Here is a 24932-nt window from a genome sequence, read left to right on the forward strand (position 1 = left end):
CTGCCCAACACAAGACCCTCAATGAGCAGCCTTCGTGGACCCCCATCAGAGCACTCGGGACTTTTCGAGGCAGCCTGAGGTTCTTCCTGCCTAATCCTTTTTCCTTCTCCCCTTCTTTCACAGGTGTCAGACCTGCATCGTGGTAAGGCCATTCCCTGACTACTCCCGATTCCTTTCCCTTTTGTTTCCCACCGGTACTACGGCCAACAAATCCCTCTAACTCCATGTTGGCACCTGCTTCCTGAGGACCCAAACTGACACAGCCGTCAGCCCGCACGGTGTGACCGGCCAGAGCCGACCGGCTCACTCTTTTGAAATATGAAGGCTTAAAAAATAGTCCTCATGAAACATAGCCATAGGAGAGTGCTGAAAATAGATGTTTCTTTGGATTGCCCCGAAAGAATGTAGACCACTGCAAAGATGGGTCAACATCTCTTGGGGTTGATTGGACCACCACTACCTCTCACAGGACGGCTAACGAGGAATCATCCTGGGACCTGGTTTTAAGGAAAGCTACAATTTATTTAAAAAATATTTATCATTTATTGAGTACTAATGTGACAGGAACCATGGTAAGAGCTTTCCATACATTGTTTCACTCAATGCTTAACACAATTCTAATTCCTATCTCCATTTTTCAGGTGAGGAAATGGACCTAATTAGATAAGCCTGGATTTGAACTGAGGACTGTTTGATGCCAAAGCTATTAATAGTCTTTAATCTTGACGCAGGCAAATAGTACACACACACATACACATGATGTGATTTAAATTTTGAGTTTCCAAAGAAGAAAAAAATATATGAACCAGAGGAGAAGAAAAACAAAAGAGAAAAAATGGGGTAGAGGAAACAAAAACAAAGCCACTGAATAAAATTGGCCTAAAACATCGATAAAGAGAGAAAAGAAAACAAAGGCAGGGAGATTTTGTCTTAGTTTTCAGTGTCTTGATCTGTTACTAATCATGTGCTCTTGGAGACATACAACCTCTCTGGGCCTCAGTTTTTATAATCTGTTAATGAGGCAGTTGATGAGATGGTCTCTAGATGTCATTTCAGCTCTAACATTCTGTATTTTCTTCTTAGAGCTTTTTATTTAGTTTCCTGTTTTGTATAAAGAGAAATCAAAGTACAATGTTTAATTGCTTTCACCACATCTCACAATTAGTAAAACGGTCTGTAGAGCCTCCAGTGTGAACAGTGGACTTCACAACTGACCAAGAGAAGCATCTGGCCAGGATGCCAAAAGGGTGTGATCACAACCATCTTACACACAGGCGCTACAGAAAGCTTGTCCAAAAATGTCTGTCTGGTTTGTCTCANGTTTAATTGCTTTCACCACATCTCACAATTAGTAAAACGGTCTGTAGAGCCTCCAGTGTGAACAGTGGACTTCACAACTGACCAAGAGAAGCATCTGGCCAGGATGCCAAAAGGGTGTGATCACAACCATCTTACACACAGGCGCTACAGAAAGCTTGTCCAAAAATGTCTGTCTGGGTTCCTGCTTGGCATGAAATCCTCATGGATAGTCTCCTTGCATATTTTTGGTGGTGATGGGTGGGTGGCATTGTGTGTGAAAACCTATATGAAAGCAGAATTATTTTTATTTGAAAACAGTAAATAATACCAGTCCCTACTTATGACGTAGGCTTTTTGTAAGAAAAGGGATATAAAGTGTGAAGTATTTCGAAAAATTAATTAGAAAAGCCATGTTTGAGTGTTTTTCCATCTTTTCTCTCGATCTGTAAGAGAGATTTTAACTACTAATCACTGCTTGGTCAACCTCCAGAAAAAGGCTAAAAGGCCACCATCCATAGAGAGGGCGAGGGGAGAAATACACAAGCCAGGGCAACTACAAAGTAGATTACCAACTTAGCTCCACAAGCCTGATTCTGTCCTGACGGGCTTCCCAGATAATGTACATAATGCAGATTATGAAAAGCATTGTCGGCCTTCAAAATTCTCACCACACACACAAAAAACAATTATGTGAGGTGCTAGGTATGTTAACTAACCTTACTATGGTAGTCATTTTGCAATATATACAGATCTCAAATCATAATATTGTCCACCTTAAACTTACACAATGTTATAATGTCAATTGTATCTCGATAAAGCTGGAGGAAAAAAAGAAAAGCAGTGTGGGAGGAATGAGATGGAGAAAAGAACAAAATGCATTATTCTTTAAGAGAGGAATGTAAAAAAACTCACTAGTTTACTATGTTAAAAAAAAGATGGCACATTTATTGCTACATAAATGTTATATACATATTGTGTTTTCTGTTACAGTGACAGAAAAAATTTTGAACTTCTTGCTGCTGGTTGAAAAGGTTTATCAATAATACCTTGAATTTGACACAGGATACAAATCTGCAATAAACCAACAATGGAAACTGGAGAACAAGATGAGAAGCAATTCATCTCGGACAATTAGCTCTTACAATACCCCATAGGTACTACACGGTATGCTAGAATCCTACTATGGTCTTAAAATGCTATTGTAAATTTCTGATATTAATGAACAGGTTATGGTAAATAACCCTACATTTTTACTACCTAATATAATAAAATAAAGTAAGAAACTTTTTACTGAAAACTTTTCGATTTCAAAAATCTAGAAAGAGTAATATTTAGAATTCAAGAAATTTTCTTACAAGATTATTGTATAAAAGACTAGCTACAGTGAAAAATAAGCCAAATGTTTTTTCTTTCTATTTTATGAAGGAAAGCTTCTGGGCATACTGCAAAGTCTAATATAGCGAAAAAGACAACAAGCTCTGAAGAAAGAAAGGCCAGGCAGTGGCGTATGTTTACTCACACATCATAAGCAACAACTTCTGTTTAGCTGATTAACACTGAAATGAAGAACAAGGCCACAGATAGAGTCTGATGTAACTGGAGAATATATGCAAATTAAAGTAACCAAAAAGTCCACTAAGTTCACCAAAGACGGATTTGTTAGGAATCATCCTGATTGGAGGATCTGAAGTCCTGTCTTAATTGTTTTTGTTCTTTCAAATTAACAGAAATCTTTAAGTTACAGAGTGATTTGGGTCCTTTCTTCTGTGTGCTGACTGCCTTTGTTGATATTGGCCATAAGGAATTATTAAGCCAAGACAACCTTGTTTAGCATGTTTTTCTCTCCCAGGGCTGCTGTGGTGGAAGACAGATTTCATGGAAGTTCAAAGTGATTATGGTATCTTAAAAAACAACTCTGAAGGATTAGAAACGGAGGGGTGCCTTAGTGTCTGTGCTAAGACGGACTGGCAAGCACTGCTTTACGGCTGATCTGGCTCATCTTCCTGAGACGGGGCAGATGGTCTGCGGTTGATGAAATCACCCACTGAATTCCTCCCCATTGACCAGCCATCCAAGTGACAGAGAAATAAAGGCGAGGATAAGGAAACACGGGTGACCATTGCTCTTGTATTCCATTAAGTAATTAGCCTCAGAGTGGTGTGTTCATTTATCACACTACCTGCCTTGGTGACTACTGGGTTTTGTTACGGTCACCATAATCACAGTCTGAAAATCGTCTTTGTATTTTAAATCCATTTTGTGCTTGCTTACTTTACAGCTAACACTTTACAAGTACTGTATGTAGTACTTACTGCTTGGAAAACAACGCAATTTCTAAGAAGTAGATTCTTCCCTTGTAATTTACACTCTTGCTATTACAAGTTTTACTATGAAATCTAGAAGCCTGAAAAGTCTTGGTTATTATTAGAAATAAAGCAATGTTTATTCTGGGGAAAATCTAGGGGACAAAATTTCCCCTTTAAAATCTTAGCTAGGCTATGGTCACAGATGGTCTCTGTTTATCTTTGTAAGGTAAATACGCAAAGCACATAGGGCTACATGAAGCTTCTGGATTGTGACCATAAACTATTCAGATTCAGAGACCAAATATAACACCCACAAAGAGAAAATAAAAATGAATGAAAAAATGAGAGCGCGAGAAATGCTATACCAAGTAATATTTTCCTATTTCATGGAAAACACTATTCATATGGCAAAAGGATAGGAGAGGGCAAACAAAAGACTTTTCCCTTCCTTTTTAAGACACTAATAGGTATGCCGGGAATGCTAAGGGCCAATGGTTGTCACTGCTTTGTTATGCACGTGAACAGCTTTAACGAATGCTGGCATCAGCTGAGTTTAGATCAGCTTTCCACATTAACTTTTTCCCTTTATATGTAGACCTTACAGTTCCATAACAATAAATAAAATTTGTAGTTACAATGCATTTGTCAATTCAGTTTAGGCACAAGGCAACTTCCACGACGAGTGGAGAGATCGAGACAGTCTCTGATTGTGCAGAAGCGACACACTGCTTGCAACAAAATGATATGCTGCAAACATTTCATGGGCTGACGTTCTATCTGGTGAGCTTCCTATCTTCACTTCTGATGGAAGTGTTGACCAGTTGCTTTGATCGTAGGATTACATTTGAGTTTCTTGCTTCAAGTGTTTTGTTTTTTCTTCTCCCTCCTAACAGGTTTGTGTCTTCAGATAATCTGAGTTGTCCAAGTCCTTATGAGGAGAGGTCACCTTCTATCTAGCCTACTGATAACTCTGGAACTGTGGCAGGGAGAGCCAAGGGAAAGAACAGAACCAATTAGGACATCATCATTAGAAATAAATACCTCCCCAGAAAAAACAGGTTGATACTGATATTCCTCATTTATACTCAGGTTTATACTAAATTGGCAGTCCGCTAAATGACTTATAAAAGAGCTTTAGAATTTCTTTTAAGGTGTAATTGAAATGGTGCGGTAAGATTTTTAAAGGAGATCATGTGATTACAGAAATCACAAGATATTGGATTATATGACAGCTGGGGCAATTACGCAAACTTTTACTTCGGCAACATTCGAGTTGCCAATATCTGAGCTCTGAGGTTCCACTCACCCATTTTTCAGTGGAGAGGCAATGGTAAAGTACACACTTACTGATATATCCAGTCTACCATATTGTCTTATTAGTTTTATGTCTTCTCTAAACTGAAAGTTTCTGAAGATAGGACCATTTGGTATTTATTTTCACAACGGTCCCTGTTCCTGGTCCACAGAAGGTCTTCAATAAATGTTTGTTCAATGAATGAATGAATGATTAAACTTTACTGGTATTAGTACAGATTTTATACACTTACAGTCTCAATATACATAGTAGTAATCACTGAAAATTTTCATGTTAGCCACTTTTCATGAAAGTAATTTTGTTACAAAAAATCGAACCTTTCACTTCTTTATTAAACAATAACCACAGTATTGTTTTATAATAGAGTTATGCTCTTAGAAATGGGTAACTGAGATATTTAAAGCTACCTGGCCTTATATCACATGGCGGCAAATTATGTGCTTTTATAGTCAGTCATTCTGTGGTCATTTATCAGCCATTTTGGTTCTAGCAGTCATTTTCCTGTTGCCCAGTCTTTTGTTAGTTTTTAATCTGTTATTTATCTGTTATATAAAGAACTGAAGGTTATAAGATAAAACCAGACAACCACCTTTATGAAATTAACAACCAATAAAATATGTTAATAACACTAACCTAAAACTTTTATGGAACAAAGTAAATTTGCTACATTTCTTATAACCCTGAAGCTTTTTTTTTTCTTTAAGGATTCTTCATCTCTTTTTGATAGGTGAGAATGCCCAGGTTTAAAATTAACTTAAGTTGGGGAATTTCCTCATTCTCGAGATATGGATAGAGACATGAAAGCTGTATTAGATACAGAAGCAGTAAAAGAACAGGAAGTAAACAGGGGAAAGGGAGAGATGTGAGGTAGGGAGAAAGACAGAAAGAGAGGAAGAGGAAATGGGTACAAGTAGAGAGAGACAGAGGCTCTGTGATAAATATAACAATTCAATGTCAAGTGATCTTTTCATAGCCCGGTGGCTACCTGGGACCCGAGCATAACAATGACCTCTCATCACTCTTCTTTAAAATGAGTTGCCAATTTAGAAACATTGAAAAACAATGGCATGTTTTTATTTTAAAACTTTAAAGTCTATTTTTGACCAAAAATATTTGTCTTTTAATGATATTCTATATTTTCTACATAATATGAAACAATGGCTTGAGTTTTAGAGGATCTTTAAGTTAACTACCTCTTGCCTGACGTCTCTTTGACATGCACAATCTGTTAGGTTGCTGGATATTTTTTTGTGGGGGAGGTGGGTTAGTTTTCTCCAGTGTGCTAGTGTTACAAGTATAACTGACACTTAAATAATCATATTAACTCTTCTTCCTTTTGTCCCCAAATGATTCTTCAGTTTTGGTCTAGTTTGATCTTAGGGAGGATATATACAGAGGTGGTAGGAACCAAATTCTTCAGGAAAAGGTGAGTTATGTTTGTGGTTTACAAAATACTCTATCAAATTCCAGACTTTGGGCTCAGAATGAGATAGCTACAAAGCCGACCAAATTAAATTGCACTTGATATTTTTTTTGTGCTCCACACCTCCCATTCATTCACCTTTATTTACTGCTTTTAATGTGCTGATGAAATTGGGAAAAGAACTACACACTAATGCAGGCAGATTATAAAATGAAGTTCCCAGGTGTATTCCTAATCCATGCTACTAGTTAAAATATTTAACTGCATTCTATATTAATTTCTGCCACCTAAATAATAACTACAACTTAGGTTGTTACAGATCATGTAAATGTATATATTTAAGGAAAAAGATGATTCACGTTAAATACTTGGGGAACAGCCTCATATTACCCTTGTCACACTGTTAAACAAAAAATCACAAGGAAGTGAATTGTGTTTAAATCCGTGAAGTGAAAGATAAAAACAACAGTTTTTCAACATGTAAAATTCCAGAGAGAAGGGCACTGTGGTTCTATCAGATGTAATAACCTTTACATTCATTAGTAGATTCCAGAAGGTAAAACTGATATGCTTACAGGCTTACAAGAGAAGATGCATATTACAAACTTGCACTGTTGATCCAAATGGAAGCAAGCCGTAAAAACTCTTTTGTGCATAAAGATTTCATGACAAGAAGAGGTAGATGGTTAAGAGAAAACTGGCTGGTGACCCAGACGAGTATTTCCGAGTAGAGGAACGAGGACCGTGAGCGGCAGCAGGAGTTATCTGACAGATTAGTCACCGCACTATTTTCTCCTCGGATCAGAGCAGTATTCATGTGAGAGCATGCACATGATGACCCAGAGCAGGAGAACCCCAAATTCTTTGTAAATTACAGGATACTATCACACCTTGAATAGTAATTTGATATTAATGGACACTGGCTCTCTAAGTATGGTTATACAACAGAAAGGTAAACTGTTGGGATTTCAAGTTACATGTGACCTTTAGCATGACCAGTGCCGCCAGAGAATTCTGTTCAAATGTTCTAACTTAGTTTAAGATGAATCAGGTAATTTCCTTGCACTTGCTTTTCATACCCATACTTACCTGGCTGATGTTTACATATGACCCATAGGGTTGGTAGTTTCACTAAGCCCAGGATGGGTTCCTGGCAGTGTGGTTGGCGGCTCTGCCGATACGGCAGAAACTTTTTCTTCTTCCCTTCTCTTAAGGCAGGCTGCTTTGGGGTTAAGGTTCCTCTCTGAAACAGGAAAAATAATTTTTATCGTTATAAGTTATGAATTAGGGACTCGAAGGTCTTAAACTGAACAAATTGCTCTTATGTTTTCTTTCTATGGGGATTACCACTCTCTGCAATTTCAATCCCACACTGAAAAACATCATACAGAGGCAACAATGATGTGCTCATCTAAACCCTCAGATTAAATGAGCCTCCTGGCTTATGTTTTTTCCTGAGTATTTGGGGTTTTCTTCTTATTCTGCTTCTGATTTAGTCTTTTAGGGTTTGATCCGATCTACATCAGCATCTAAAGGTAAAGGCAGTTCTTTTACTCCTTTACTCAAACATTTTGGCAAGTGCTGTTGTTAGGCTACCAAATCACCTCCGTGTCCTGCTAAGATATGGTACATTGGATTGATATGAATGCTGACATTCTCTTATGTACCTGGAGAGAGACATCTGTGCTTTATCTAGAATTTTATCAGCCTAGAAAGTGATAAAAGAGATACCCTCAGCCATTCCTCTATAAAAAATACGCCAACTCCTCAAGGGAGAGAGGTAGCTGGCACATTATCTTGCTTTTCTACTTTTATATGTAGAACGAGATGATTGAATGGTTCTTTCTACCGCTAGAGGTGATTAAAAGGGTAATAGAAACCTTCTCTACTTCTTTGTATATAAGATAGCAGAGACAACTGGATGGAATTTTTGAAGTGGGCATTTTCAAGAGTAGGGGGTCTTCCCATGTGAAATAAAGGGAAAGAAAATCCATTGGATTGGAGATCCACTGGGTCAAAATCCACTTGGGAACGACTTTTCATGATATCTTTTCCTTAAATGAGTTTTAAGCACAAGATATCCAACCCATGACAGCTTCTGGTTAGTTTTTTGTTTCTGATAATATCATAAAGTATAAGTGAAAACTTGTTATATGTATTTTTATAAACTGATTTAAAATGTCCTAATGATGGGGCGCCTGGGTGGCACAGTGGTTAAGTGTCTGCCTTCGGCTCAGGGCGTGATCCCGGTGTTATGGGATCGAGCCCCACATCAGGCTCCTCTGCTATGAGCCTGCTTCTTCCTCTCCCACTCCCTGCTTGTGTTCCCTCTCTCGCTGGCTGTCTCTATCTCTGTCAAATAAATAAATAAAATCTTTTAAAAAAAAAGTCCTAATGAATGTAATATAAAAGGATCACTTAAAATTAGCCTGTAATGAAGGGATGCCTGGCTGGCTTAGTCAGTGGAGCAGGGGACTCTTGATCTCAGGGTTGTGGGTTCGAGCCCCACACTGCGTGTGGAGATTACTTAAAAATAAAATCTTGGGACACCTGGCTGGTTCAGGTGGTGGAGCATAGACTCTTGATCTTGGGGTCGTAAGTTCAAGCCCCATGCTGGGTGTGGAGACTACTTAAAAAAAAAATCCTTAAAGAAAAAATCTGAAAAAAAGTCAGTCTATAATGAAAACCATGTTTTGTAGAAGTTGTGAATTTTGTTAGATTTTCTTGAAATGGTCAGCTGAATGCAACACAGCAGGACTCTTCTTTTTTTATGTAATTTCTCTAAGCCAAGTAAAATATATTTGAACATGCATTTACAATACACATTTACAGTCACTTCTGAATTTTAAAAAAGTAGACAAAAGACTTTATTATGATAAACTTAGCTGATTCTATTGACTGATTCTATCATGCACAATGATAAAATTTCATTTTAGAGTCTTATTTTCTCAGCCCCTGCATTTAGGAAAAGACATAAAGCCTCTTCAACTATGAGGAAGATCAATGAAGAGAGAAGGGTACACACTTATTTATTAGGATAAGTAGTAAAATTAAAAGGCATATTCAGCATTATGTAAAAATACCAGGAACTGTTTTCTTAACATGTAATTGTGCATCTCTAACTAATAATTAGAGTTTTGTCTTTTATTAGGTGTCATGTCCCTTTGCTGTGCAGGGAGCAGTCTCATATAACGACTGCAGAGACTGAAAAGAGGGCATAAATTAACATGTTAAATCCAAAGAGGAGAAAGTGAGATGTGAAAGTTTTCCAACTGGAACAGGTTCACATTTATCTCATAATAAAACATTGCTCTTAGCTAACTATGACCCAGTATCACACAAGGATTTAGCAGGCATGATCAGAATAGCTAGAAAGGACCAGAACCAAAAACTCAAATTAGGCAAGATCTTGCAACATTTCTATGGTTAGACAAAGAACACTCAGAGCTGTAAGAACCAAGAGAATAAGCTCTAGAAAATGTGAAGTGAGCTTTGATCTAAAAAAGGCAAATGCTAGTGTTGTCTTTTAATACCTTCTGGTGTGTGCGAGCAGCCCATGGCAAATGTATTAAGTAGCCAGAAGGCCTGATGTACAGGTGAGCAGACATTACCTGCAGGGCATAAGAAGTGATTGTCTTTCCCACATTCCAATTACAGTAATTCTACTACTGACTTTGGGTATGTAATTGAGGACTTGGCTCTCTTAAAATACCATCTTCTCAATGTATCAAAAGCTCAAGTTTTGGCTAACTGCATAGTCACTTCTTACATTATTATGACTAGATAAATATTTGTTATAATAACTATGTGGACATACTTGCAAGTCAAGAATTTTACATTGTTTCCTTGCTCATATGACTATCTGTTTTTCCTGTAGTTAATAGCTGCCTTGCTTTTCATTTGCTAGTAATGCTAATTTTGTTCTCATGACCCATGCTCCAATAGATCTAACAAATGCCTATCAACATTTTTCCCCTAAAATCTCAAACATACCATCATTTCATCTATCAATTCCATTTTCTTTCCCTGGAAACCTTTCTTCTGCAGCTAACCAACTTCTATAGATCTATAGATTTTATTAATTTTAGAGAGAGACAGAGAGAGCAAAGGTAGGGGAGGGGAAGAGGAAGAAGCAGACTCCCCACTCAGTGGGGAGCTTGATGTGGGGCTTGATCCCAGCATCCTGAGATCACAACCTGAGCTGATCACAACCTGAGATGTTTAACTGACTGAGATACTCAGGTACCCCACCATCTTCTATTTTCAATGTGTAGGCACATTGATTTTCTAGGCCTGTTAGATCTTGTCATGAGATTTCCTTTTGATGCTATCTTGTATTAGAGTTTTTGTTTCTTGGATCACATGCCTTTGTCTTTATTATGTCCTTATTTGGCTAAAGCATATGTTCCAAAAGCTTTCTGAGAGTATGTACATAGGAGGTAAAAATTTCAAGTCTTTGCATATGCAAAATACCTTTATTCTATCTTCACCCTTTGATTAATGGTTTGGGTAGATATAGAATACTAGGTTAAAAATGACTTTTTCCTCAGAATTTTGAAGGCATTGCTCTACTATTTCCTGGAATCCAGCGTTACTTCTCTAGAAGTCTGATGATATTTTGACTTTAAGGGATCTAACTTTTTCATAGCAGACAGATCTTCAGTTAATCTTCTTGTCCTCAGGTAATGCCTTCTCCAATATTAGCATCTCGAAAGAATAAGGCCTTTCAGGGGTTAGGAGCTTTGTGGGACAAAATGATCTGCTTCTTGTTGGTATTCTTCCCTGCTCCACTTAATTTCTTCTGTCTAAATAAGTCAATTACTCTGTCTACTTTTCATCTTACATACATATTTTGCTCTCTCATTTGGATGCTACAATCTTTTCTCCCATCTGTCCTTGTGGATTAATACTATTTTTATTCATTTCAGTGAAGATTTAGCAAGGAGTATTATCAATGAATATGTTAAGACTACCATGTATTACCATATCACTGCAACTAAATTAAAATCTTCTGAGGGCAGGGTCTGAAAATTTGGGAAAAGGAAAAGCCTCAGGTGATTCTGGGACCAGCCAGATTTGGGAACCACTGTCCTAGCTCATTTATCTTCAAACTTACTAAGAGACCAGGAAACTAAAATCCTAATAGTTCTATTGTCCCTAAATTATTACTGGAAGGGAAGTAAGCTGATTGAGCAGACCCGTGAAAATTTGAGGCGTAAATGTCTGATCACTAATCTAATCGTTAATAAACATGAGAGTAGAAACTTGAAAGTAATATGTAAAATCTATTGAGGATTAGTAAAATTGTAATGTTGATATTGTAATTGTCATAATAGAAAGGCTTAAATTGGCAATGGCAGGGATCAAGTAGAATTTGGTATGCAAAGCACCAAGGCACAAAAAGTGCTCTGGTAAAATCTGAGGCTCAGAAGGGGAGCCACTCCTCCAGCTCTTCTCCAGAATACACTGCGGGTGGCCCTCCTGATATAGCCACTTGCCCAGGGATGACAGGTTGTGGCTAGCCAGATTGTAGTCTTGAAGCACTGTCCCAAACCAGAAGGTGAGGAAAAAGAGTGCCAAGAATGCCCACAGTAGTCATGTAAACATAATGTACCTCTTTACAGAAGTCGCTGGGCCCAGGGACTGCTGGGTAGAACCCTTGTAGGGAAGAAGAGGCTCTCAGAAGTAAACAGATCACTCAAATAACTCAGAACTGCTGGAGATAATGCCCAGAGAAGACAATGGCCATAGTAAACTCTAAAGGTGCTGCCAAAGCAAGGCAGAGGTATGTGGGCTGCATGAAGGGCTCTAAATCCTCTGTGACAGATAGCCATCAGAGTGCCTTTCAAGAAGGATCTTGCATGAATTCCAAGGCTTTTACATTAAAGACATAAAATAAAAGCTCTGGGCTTTGAAGCCCAGAGTCTGAGGATGGGAGGAAGGTAGGCTTTTATGAATATGATAGCAGCCCCCAACTGAAGTTACAGTCAGTGAATTTTAAATTCTAATCAGTCAATGGCTCCTTATATAGAGCTTTCCAGCACTGCAAAAAAAGTCAGCACCCATTAACAGTGACCAGAAAGTTATCAGGCAGCTCGATGTACTTAGTTGTTACATCTTCTCTCAGACTCAGCTTTTCTGTCCTAGCTACTTACACGGAACCACTACAAAGTCAAATCTTACAAGTGAATGAATAAGATCCACCCAGGCATGGTGGAGTTTACAACTTTTTCAAACACAGAGGTATTTCTCATTTTGATGACTTAGATCAGAGAGTACCTCTGATCTTAAACGAAATGTTTTTAAAACAAATGACTCTGTATTCTAGCTCTAATAAACAGTGGGAAGGAAAGCTATACAAGAATAAGTTCTGACACCACTGCTGTCCAGACAGTCCAGGCGATGACAAGAGTCTTGACAGCAAATGACTGGGTAGAGTCAGGGTAGAAAATATCTTGGGTCTGCAGAAGGATGAATGTACTGGGACCACTAAACACAGATGCCTCACTGCCTTCAGAGTGAATTAAAAGGTGTCAGACACATTGAAAAAAAAACCTCTGATAAAGTGACAGCAAATACTGAAGGCTCAAGGAACCACTGATTCTGCCACAGATGAGTGGGCAACAATCAGACTGTCTTTATGAGCATCCCAAGGGAGTCTATACATTCTTGAAAATCAGGTTTCATTAACATTTACCCTTAACATTAACAAGGGCTTTAATAGAAGCAAGTATCTGGTTTTAATGGTATATTGGTTATGCATGAAATAATCTATTCATCATTCTTATTAAATACATTGGAGGGAAGTGGATGGTTCAATTAATTACTATGGTTAAGTTTTTCTGCAAGTGTATTCAAGTTCTCTCAACTCTGGTTTCCTTAGATAGAGTGTTCTTTCTGTGACCAATGCTGAGGGTCCATGGTTATAGTTGGTAAGTGTCTGTCCCACTCATGTTCTTTTTTCTTTTCCAACTTTCTCTAAATAAAATCCCATATAAACATCCAGTAAATAAGAAAGAGTTGTTCTTAATGAAGAGAAGCTAGAGGTAGGGTTTGGAACCCAAAGGCACATCTATAATTCTTTGCAAAAAACTTATGATAAACATTCATAACTTTGGATAAGAAGAAAAAGCGGTATATGAAAAAAATCAAGCTCAATGGTAAAAACTTTCAAAGGCAGGAAGCTTGTATTAATTGGTAAGATGGGGTCTAGCATATAGGTAATTTGGGCAGGAGGTGTGCAATAAATACTTGTTCAAAAAATGAAGTTTCAAAGCTTCTTCAAGATTCCATCAAATTTCTTGAAAGATAAAACAGTTGGGGCCCTTGTCTGAGTCAGCGGTGGATAAGCCTGTAATAAACCATACTTTTGCCCTGGGAAATACACAAGCATGTCAGCGCATATTAGGCCAAGAAGTTCATGGCATTCCCGATCAGGGATCAACAAATAAGTCCATAGACCATCTTAACCTGGGTATGAAGAACATCCATATGAAGTAAAGCCAGGAGGAGCCATGATCAGGCATCCAATCAATCAGCAGGGCCATTTTAACAGATGGCCCAGGGTAAAGCAGGCGAGAAGTTCAGTACAGAAAATGGGGAAGACAGGAAGGAGCAGGGAGGAAAACAGGTCTGGGCAGGTAAATTCAACAGTGTGGGAGACCAGACGTAACAAGAACAAGAACAAAGGGGCATAAAACACTAATGCTGAGCAGCAGGCAGAGGCTGGCTATTCTCTGCCACATTTCAAAGGACTGTGCTCTACTGGTTTGTGGGAAGCACCAAGCCTAGAGATACTGATGACTACTAAGAGATAGAGGTGAGAGAACTACAGAGAAAACTTGATCCAGATGATGCAGTGGCAGAAGTACTAGCGGAACTTAAACAACTTCCCAAGCAGAAGAGCAAGTGGAAAGAGAAACGTCTGCCCATCTAAGGCAGAATAGTTACGTATTTTTGCTGAACCTACTTACCTCTTACTTGCTGTTCTAGACTAAGGATGACTGCCACGGCCTGATGAAGAATAAGGAGTTTTGTTTGGGGTTTTTCACTCTTTAAATGGAGCTGACACATTCGACCAAGCTCTTTGAATGCTTCGTTAATATCCCGCACACGTAAACGTTCTCTGGCATTGTTAGCCATCCGCCTTTCTTTCTCCCTTTCTATCTTCTGTTCTGGGTTCAAATCCTCATCTTCATTAGTACTGCTAGAAAACAAAGTAACGACAATGTCTATTAGATCCCTATAAAATAAGATATGCTCATTGTATATTATACAGATGGAGATGAAAATTACCTTTAAATTTTACCAAACAGTAGAAACAGTTATACTTAACATGATTACATATATCTTTCCAGTCTTTCTTTAATGCACATATATACACACGCACACATATATATACATATACTTGAAATTAAACCACATACATTTTCAAAAAATTTCAATTTATTTATTTACTTACTTATTTAGAGAGTGAACACATGTATAAGTGGGGAGAGAGGCAGAGAGAGAGGGAGAGAGAGAATCCCAAGCAGACTCTACGCTGAACGTGGAACTTGATGCAGGGCTTGATCTCACAACCCTGAGATCACGACCTGAGCTGAAATTAAGATTCAGACACTCAACCAACTGAGCCACCCAGAAACCTGACCGCATACATTTTAAGACACATTTTCCATTGCACATTCAGCATAAACACTTCATCATACTAGGGCAACTCTTTATAAACATAATTTGAATGACTACATAATATTCTAGTGCCTTGATGCTCAGAAAGTGATCAGCAGCATCGGCATTACTGGGAGCTTGTTAAACACACCGACTCAAGTGCTACTGCAAGCCTACGGAATTGGAAGCTACACTTTGACAAGATCCCTGGCTGGTTCATATGTACATTAAGGTCTGAGAAGCACTGTCCTACGACACTAATGTATTATAATTTGCCTAACCTGTGCTCCTAAATATATTCCAAATCATCTCCCTCAAATGCTTTTGTTTTTTTTTTTTCTCACCTAGTGAGAAGGAGGAAGAAAAGCTTATGACACAGAATGAGAGAAGTATCTCAGAAAATGACACTTTTTGTTTCAGAGAGAAATACTGTCAGTGGCAGTGATTCTAAAACATGAGTCATGCGGTGCCTGTGTGGCTCAGTTTGTTGGGTGTCTGCCCTTGGCTCAGTCATGGTCTTGGCGTCCTGGGATTGAGCCCTGTGCTGGGCTCCCTGCTCAGTGGGGAGTCTGCTTCTCCCTCTTCCTCTGCTCTCTCTCTTTCTCGTGTGCACGCTCTCACCCTCTAATAAATAAATAAAATCTTTAAAAAAAACCATGAATCAAATGGAACAAGTTTTTTCAAGGACAAACTGGCAAAATGAACCCGAAGCCTTAAAATGTTCATTACATCTTGATCAGCAATTCCAACTTTAGAAATTTATCCTAAGGATATAATTAGAGATGTACATAGGAATTTATTGTAAAAAAGTTGATCACAGAATTATTTACTTTAGCAACTAATTGGGAGTCCAATAATAGGACACAGGTTAAATAAATCACAGTACATCCAGACAACTGTCTACTATGTAGTTTCTAAAAATTAAGCTGCAGATTGTGCTAATAAGTAAAAGATGCCAGACACAAGACTACATACTGTATGATTTACATGAAGCTCTAGAAAAGACAAAGCTCTAGTAATGGAAAGCAGATGAATGGCTGCCAGGGGATGGAAGAAGGGTACTGATTACCAAGGGGCATAAGGAAACTTTTTGGTAGAAATATTCTGTATTATTAATGTTGTGGTGATTATAAGACCATATACATTTGCCAAAGGACAAAAACTGTACACTTAAAATTTGGTGTATTTTATTATATATGTATGTGAATTAAACCTCAATAAAGCTGGCAAAAAACAAAGGAAAAAACATTTGAGAAAACTCAGGGACAGATGAAAATATTAAAAATATACTGTTACATGAAAAAAGATATTGTAAAACTTATATCCAGTTAAATTCGAATTTAAACTATAGTTATGGGATATCTATTCCTTAAAAAGTAAACAGTATTTAATTCTTGATAGTTCAGTTTCTTGTGATTTTTTGGGTTCTTTTCTGTATTTTCCAAATTTCTGTAATGAAAACAGATTAAGTGATAGAAAAACAAAAACATTTGAGGGAGATGATCTGGAATAACTTTTAGAAAATTCTATTTATATTTCAGAAATAAATGACTGAGAGGAGTCTCTCAGAATCCTGTAATAATATGCACAAAGAATAGATGTTTTCTCCAATAAACCTGAGTACCATAATAAAGATTGAGTACACAATAGATTTTTACTAGCTAATTGTCAAGAATTACATACAAATATTCTTTTATAATAGAATCACTAGCTCTTTCACTTCAAAGAAACTTCACAGATCATCTAGCCCAAAGGTTTCCAAATGTGTCCACCCATCAGAATCTTCAGGGGCACTTGAAAAACACAGGTTTTAACAGTCCCACTACCAGAGACGCTAACTTAGTGAGCTTGGGTTGGGGCCAAGACAACCTGTATTTCTAAAATGTTTCAGGATTTTGTGCATTAGGGCTGAAAACTACTGCCAGATCTAGAGAAATCTGTGACTATCCTAGGATCACACAGTTAATTAGTGGCAGTGTAATGACAAGGACCCAGGTAAGTGTTCCACAGAAGCAAGGCTACACCACTTACTAAAATTATCATCGTGATAACGTAACTATAGTACCTTACTGGGTATTTACTGCATGCAAAAGAGTGTCCAAAGGGCTTTATATGCATCATTTTCAGTTTATTTCCATAAGAATCCTATAATAGAAAGTCTCTTTTTAGAGAAAAAAAACCCTTAAAGCTCAGAGAGTTTTAATAACTTATCCAGGGTCACTTGGCAAGTATGCAATGGAGCCATAACTCAACTCCAGGTTAACTTTATTTATCTAAAGAACACATTATTAACCTATTAACTATCATTAATTACTAAGCATTACTGTTATTAGTAAACTGTTATACTGCCTTCTCAATTTCTGATGACCTACATAACAGGGTTCAGCAAACTATGGCCCATGAGCTGGCTCCCTGTTTTCATACATAAAATTTTATTCAAAGAGCCACGCTCACTTGTTAATGTATTGTCTTTGGCTGCTTTTATTACAATGGCAGAGTTGAGTAGTTGCTACAGAGACACAATGGCCCACAAAACCTAAAATAGATACTGTCTACCCTTTACATGGAAAGTTTGCTAAACTCTAACCTTTAAGATGAAAAGATGAATAAGAAGGAAAGCTACCAATTATTTCTCTTAAAATTCTATTTGAATAATAAAAGTATTAAAGAATTAAGATGCCTCAAAGGAGTAGTCTCTGGATTTCCTGACCCAATTTTTACTTCTTCATGCCCCTCCACAACTGAGTACAACACATATTAAAATGACAGTATTAAGGGACACCTGGGTGACTCAGTCAGTTAAACATCTGCCTTCAGCTCAGGTCATGATCCCAGGGTCTTGGGCTCCCTGCTCAGCCCGGAGTCTGTTCCTCCCTCCTCCTCCCCCCAGATCAGGCTCACTCTCGCTCTCTTCTCAGATAAACAAATAAAATCTTAAAAAAAAAAAAATAGACAGTATTAGAACCTTAAGATTTAATTTTTAAATTAATTTTCAATTTAATTTTTTTAGCTGTATCTACTATACTCACTGTGGTCTCCTTTGCACCCTAATTTAATACAAAGAACAATGTTTTAAATACCTATATGTGATATATACATATTATTGATGCCAACAAATAGGATATGCCACAAATATACTAAACCATCTAAATTTAACGTAGAACTAGAAGAAAAATCTGAGCGAAGAATCTGGAAATCATTTGAAACTAATGTTCTGTGTGTCAATATCCATACTGAAAAGCAAGGTCAAGTCTGATTTCTACAGAACCTTCCCCAACAACATCAGTCCACCTGGAGTACTTCCTTTTCCATACTCTTCTCAAATTATTGTTTAAATCAAGAGTTGGGAAACATCTTCTGTAAAGGGCCAGATAGTAAATATTTTCAGCTTTGTAGGCCATCTGGTCTCTGCTGTTAACTACCCAAATCTGCCACTGCATTAGGAAAGCAGCCATAGACCATATGCAAATGAATGGGATATGGCAGTGTTCCAATAAAACTTTATTTATAAAAATGGGTTATAGGCTAGATTTGGCCCATGGGCCATAGTTTGCTGACCCCTGGTTTAAATCATACAATAGATTTTTATCATAAACATAGTGTTAAAATAATATAATCAAGTATTTATTGGTGGAATGTATCTAAATGTCTCCAAATGTACAATTTAATTATTTTGTGCTCTAACTGAAGGGAGAGAGATAATTCTTTTTTATATGTAGGCCCTAAAATACTATGGTATAATGGAATACATAATTTTGGAGTCAGCGTCATACGCCTCCCCTTTTAGGGATGCTGTGAGCACTAAACGAGGTAACATATGAAGTCCTAACACAGTCTAGAACACAGCTGACAGTTAATAAATGCATGACAGCCTTCAATTTTCCAAGTATTTTCACCCATGGCACGTGAGTGAAATATAATACTGGACGCTAACAAATACCTTGTTCTGCCTCTAGATGAAACCTTGATATCTTTTTGGGAGGATTCATCATCTGATTTCATGTCATCTGATGAAGGAGGTTCATGGAGGTTTTCATCTTTTTCTTTGTTTTCAGTCTTGATTTCTGCTGGAACAACAGTTCCAGACTGACTTTGCAAGCCACCTAACAAAGAGGCAAAGAAACACAAATGTCCAGAATTAGAACTAAGACAGTAAAAGGCCTTCTAGATGGTGAATGTTTTTACTTGTTACAGGACTATGATGGAAATCTGAAGATGCAGAATAATATACTATTTAGAGCTGGAAAGAACAGACCCACAAACCTTGGAGAAAATTATATTTAAAGCATCTGTATTTAAAAGAAGTAGTCTGGGGTGCCTGGGTGGCTCAGCGGGTTAAGCGTCAGACTCCACGTTCAGCGGGGTGTCTGCTTGAGATTCTCTCTCTCCCCCTCCCTCAGCAACCCCCCCCTCAAATAAATTAATAAATCTTAAAAAAAAAAATAAAAGAAGAAGTCTGACCTTGATCGTCACTCTAATGCTTACTTTCAGGCACTACTTAACAACCGAACAAGTACAAGAAACTTGATGCAGTTTAGAAACTGACTTCTAAGATGCTGGTAAGGTAAAGGAAATAAGCTTTAACATTTTCCCAGATAAACACAATAAAATGGGTTGCATGGTTAAATATAACTGGGAAAACTTTACTTTGATGGTCTTAATATTAGTTATATATTAGTACTTATAAGCTCTATTATAACATTTATCAGTTTGTTTTTATCAGAATTGTCTCTCTCTCAAATTAAATTATAATCTTCTAAATAAAAGCTACTATCATTTTGAGCTCTCAACATACTGAGAAAAATTCCTCACTGCCTCTAGGGACCATGAGGGCTCAGTCATGAGGGGAAGTGATTAGGAAAGAGACATAACAGAAGCAGGAGCAGGTAAGATGACCAGTAAATACTGAACAGTTTGCATGTGGTTCTATCCATTAATAAGTATCTACAATTGGCCCAGCCAAATGGGGCAACAGGAACCCTGAATATCTACCCTCTATATTCAGTAGCACTAACATTTGGAATTGCCTCACCAAAGATGGCTTTCGATTCATAGATGTCAGTCTGCTTGTAAGAAAGATGACAGTGTTCCAAGTGATATCTCTGTATGCATCATTACTGCTGAAAACCAACAATATAGTTACCTCTATAATTTTCTTGTGTTTTGTGGTTCAAGTCTGTGCTTGAAGCAGTGACTGTACTAGACAGGACTGAATGATTGCCATTGAGACTGACAGAGTCTTCTCGATGAGTTCCAACCTAAAATTAAAAAAATAAAAGAAAAGAGAAGTCAAGACAGTTCAGGGGCAAAAATTGTTTAAATTCTTTTAATGGGTTTAACAGAGAAAATGACATCTATCACTCAACTGAATTTAACAACTTTTTTGGGATGCTATTTCTGATTTTTGGATTTCAAAAGGCTTGATGGTACCACTGCTTTTGAATCAAAATATATAAAAAAAAATTCCAACTTTCAAATTTTATATCCCACAGAAGGTTGTTGTGTGAAGCAAATGAGCTAACAGAGATAAAGCACTCTATAAGCCATAAAGCACTACACATTATAGTATCTATTAATAATCCCACATCAATCTGAAAAATCTATTCCATATGCATATTCCATATGTATGAATTTGCATTTAACAAAATATTGCTACACTCCAAGTAACAATAGTATTTATCTATACTTTGGTATACGCTTTCCTCACACACACATATATAGTGTCTTGTTTTTTCTTCTTCCTCTGCCTCCTCAAAAATTTAAAAAGAGCAGCAAAACCGATACAAAATGGAATTAACTTAAAACAAAAGTTCTGCATTGCCAGGCAACAAAAATGACATATATTTTTTATTCTGTTTCAATCAAACTTACATAAACCACAATTAGCGTAAAATTAGAAGGTAAGGCATGCAAATACCACCAAGTATTTTAGCTGTAGTAGTATTTTTAGAAAAACTGGTTACAAATGAAGCTTTTTATTAGAACGGTAACCCATGTGTTGACTACAAGATTAAGCCTTTAATTAAAGAGGTTTATTGGTTGGAGTTATATATAAGAATCACTGTTTTTCAACAAATTCTTCAATCCCAGCAAACTCTTTTGCTTTGAATCTCTCTTGAGTAATTAATATAGCTTTTATCTTGCATGACTTTATATGGATTTTACCCTAAGAGGTATAAATACCCCTATGCAAGTTTATCCATTGGTTTCCTGTGAGCTAAACAAAAGGCACCAGCAAAGTTTCAGGCAACAAGGCCATTTGGTACTGGACTTGATTAGAACACATCAGGTCTTTCACCACACTTTTTAAGAAATGTCTGTTCTCCACCCTTATTCTTATCTTTAATGTAGTTTTTCTTTTTTAATTTTTCTCAGGGAGGGTGGCACAGGAGCGGGGAGCAGAGGGACAAAGAGAGAGACAATCTTAAGCAGGCTCCACGCCCAGTACAGAGCCTGAGGTGGGGCTCCATCTCTCATGACCTAAGCCAAAATCAAGAATCAGACACTTAACTGACTGATCCATCCAGGCGCCCCTTTAATGTAGTTTTTAAAAACCCACTTAATGTATTCCCTATCTACTTTTAAATTTATTTGAGGATTAGTCATTGCTGAGGGTTAGTTGCTTTCTTTGCTTGCTATGAACTACTTAATGATCTAAGGAGAGGTCAGTTCAAAAATCCCATTTATAATAGTAAGTATAGTATAAATACAATATATGTAGCTGCAAAATCTTTGGGACTTTAGGAGCCTAAGCCTATTCTAAAGATAAATAGCATGAGAACAATTTTGACTGGCTCAAGAAATCACTGCAGGACAAAGTAAAGGCTAAGATTTCTGTGTCTGTGTTTATAATGTGTACTTAAAACAAAAGTTCCCGTGATCTTTGGTAATATGTGCTAAATTCTGTTCTTACCTAGTATTTTGAGCTATCACACCAAGTAACTTAAAAGAAAACAGCCTTTTAAAAACTTAAACTTTTAAACATATGTATATTTACTCTATACTGTATGTGTACAGCTCATTTTACAGCTCTGTAAGACAATACCGTCAAACAGCCACAGGCTGAATTTCCATCCAAGTGATAAGTGATGACGCATCTTCTGAATTCTTACTTCTTTTTATTTTATTAGTAAAAACAATTCTTGATTTTCTGAATCTCAACTAATAAAATTGTTCCATCATTTCCTTTCTGATGAAAGGACTGGCAGACAAAAGATCATTATCTATGTAAGTCTTAGGGATTTTGCCTTGACCTGAAGGAAAATCAGACGGTTGATCAATTTGTTTTGGGATAGAAACGTCAGCAAATTATTTTCATCTCTTTGGAATACTACAAAGTAAGTATTTTTTTGGCTCCCAAAAAGAAAAAAAAAAAATTAAACCCCTAAAAAATGGCTTCCGACTAGCAGAAAGCTGGAAGTCTGGAGTTTTTCATGTTAATGAAGTTAGCAGGAACTTTTTTTTTGGTAACTTGATTCTCCCTGCAAATGGTCCTCATATATTTTCTGGAGAATTTGACTTTCACAGTTCTTAAAGTTCTATTTAACCCTTGCTCACACTGGCTCCCATGTCCTCCTTTTAATCTGCAGCTACCCATTCAAATGGCTCTGTCCACAGACACAACAGGTGTATAAACAGTTCTTTGTCTGAGTTCAGAGACTGGGCCAGCCAGATAGGACCCTATGTTTAATTGTTCCTCTCGTTAGCATACAGCTGACAGGCTGCTGCTACTGGGGAATAAGCAGGGGAAGGCAGACCCTAGGCCTGCTATGCTCTAAATTTCAATTATTATGAAGAGCTCTATTTCAGAATAAAAGGCCCATCTCATTAAATGACATCATCCTGCACTCTGAATCTTCACAATCTGTGTATGGCCTTACTTTTGTGGGAGCACCCAACAAGGGACCTGTTTTCATTTAATTTGGCCAATAGCTTTAGCACCCACAATAGAAAAATGCTAAATCTAATTAGTTGATGAATAAGAGGTCTTGTGAATTAAGGAGCAGACTGAAAAGTACTCAGTATGAATTCCTCTCTGATTCTGAATTCTATTCTAATAATTTGTTTCATTTGTACTGTTCGCTGAATACTAATGATTTAAATTAATCAGTATTAATCTACAGACTGATTAAAGGATCTTTATGTTCTGTATGTATTTTGTTTTACCCAAAGAGGGTTTTTTAAGCTAGAAACTTGGTAGAATGTGGTTCCTTTTTAATGATATCACCATAAATATATAACCTATATGGTTTTCAAACTTTAAAAAGTTGCCATTTGAAACAATTCTGAATTTAAAAAATGGTATCAAATCTCTTTAAAACCACTATAATGTAGTTTTTTCAATGAAAAAAAATTAAATTGCCCATTCAGGAAAAAAATTGGTTAGAAAACGTAAAATACAGTTAAAAATAAACTCCTTCATTCTTTTGAAACCTAGACACACAATTTCTATGGCATAGAAACCTATACTACTAAATTAAATACTGTCTAAATGTAAGGTTAAAAGAATTTCAAATTTACTATGTGACAAGAGTGCTAATTTTGAATAAATATTACTTTATTTGCCTGTTAGTCTTTAATAACTTCATCTTATGGCTCTTAGAACTATTCTCTAACTGCTTTAGGATTTAGAAAATGGCATCATTTATATTTTTGAATCATTATATAAGAAACTTTAAATCCTACAATTTAACATTATTTATTCTGCTTCATACCAGAACACCAGACATCTCCAACCACAGCTTGGTTACAATTAAAATTGTAACTGAACAATTAAAAAAAAATTTAAAAGAAATGGTTGGATTAAATTTCCTCAGTACTTATAATAAAGAAATCAAAAGACCTCATGGATAAAATTTTATATCATTAAATAAGGAACTTTTTAAGATTTGCATCAAGCTTCCATTAATACAAAAAGCTTCTAATATAACTTAGTATGAAGGTGAAATCACTGTTAGAGGAAAGAGTACTTTCTGTAAAGATAAAAGTGGTACCATGAGCTATCTCACTGGGCCTCAGTAGTCTAGATATTACACGGCCATAAACAGATATGGCATACAATAACTTCATACTGTTGAGACCTCTTCATAATGCCCAAATAAAATTAACAATTCTAGTCCTTTTCAGCTTTCTACTTAATACCAGTATTTTTTCCTGTCAACAGTTTATTCCAAGAGTTTATTCTTACACTAAATAAGTGGGAGAAAAACTGAAGTCCAACGCTGACATTTTAATAGTTCTAAAAACCCTGATTTTGTGCTTTAAAACTTAAACAGTATTACCAGTCAAATCCTAGTAAGAGTATCTGACAAAAAAGTCTTAAGTTTTATATTTGCATTCAGCAAATACGGAGAAATATCAAAAATATTGAAAGGGAATATGAAATTAAGTAAATGAAAATGTTAACCGCATTCAAAAATAAGAGCAAATATTAACTACACCAGGCTCGCTATACTAATTATATTTTAAAAAGCAGGAATTATCCATTTTTTAGTTTCTTTTTCTGACATAGTGATCTTTCTAAAAATTTAATTTTTGTGTGTATTAGATAGCTGAAATAATGTTAAAAGCTTTCTGTGTTTGAAACGCCATTTAATTCTAAACTTTGAGGCTGGTCAAGTTCAGTTAAAAGTAACAGTCAAAATTAAGTCTTTTGATTTTGGCTCCTTATTAACATAGGTTTTTGGCAATTGGTAGTCTTATCTCCTTGGTGTGAAATATAAAAATCTTTCCCTGGAATAATAAAAAAATAACAATTATTTTATCTACAAGACAAGAAGATGGATCTTCCACAAATCAATACTATCAGCTATGGATGGCTTTTACTGACATAATCTTCTTACAACTGAAAACAACGTAAAGAAAGTTTATCATCAACAAAGTTATTTCCCTGACCAAGGGACACTATTTTGATTAAATCTGT

The 24932-nt window shown here is 36.6% G+C and overlaps 1 protein-coding gene across 9 annotated transcripts in view; it reads right to left on the reverse strand.

The window, feature by feature from the left end:
• Positions 1 to 2219: 2219 nt before the first annotated feature.
• Positions 2220 to 24932, reverse strand: part of TCF12 (transcription factor 12) — a 353080-nt gene continuing 330367 nt past the window's right edge. For 6 of the 9 annotated variants that reach the window (XM_019801206.2, XM_011226806.3, XM_034660928.1 and 3 more), the window contains 5 exons: positions 20154 to 20268; positions 18951 to 19113; positions 14317 to 14549; positions 7433 to 7586; positions 2220 to 4581 (listed from right to left, as the gene is read on the reverse strand). In XM_019801206.2, the coding sequence (XP_019656765.1) occupies positions 7444 to 7586; positions 14317 to 14549; positions 18951 to 19113; positions 20154 to 20268 (654 nt within the window). In that variant the 3' untranslated portion in view covers positions 2220 to 4581; positions 7433 to 7443. The remainder of the gene's footprint in view (positions 4582 to 7432; positions 7587 to 14316; positions 14550 to 18950; positions 19114 to 20153; positions 20269 to 24932) is intronic. The other 3 variants (XM_034660929.1, XM_034660930.1, XM_034660931.1) reach the window with 1 other exon arrangement.

This window comes from Ailuropoda melanoleuca, chromosome 5 (genome assembly GCF_002007445.2).
Source record: "Ailuropoda melanoleuca isolate Jingjing chromosome 5, ASM200744v2, whole genome shotgun sequence".
Lineage (NCBI taxonomy): Eukaryota > Metazoa > Chordata > Mammalia > Carnivora > Ursidae > Ailuropoda > Ailuropoda melanoleuca.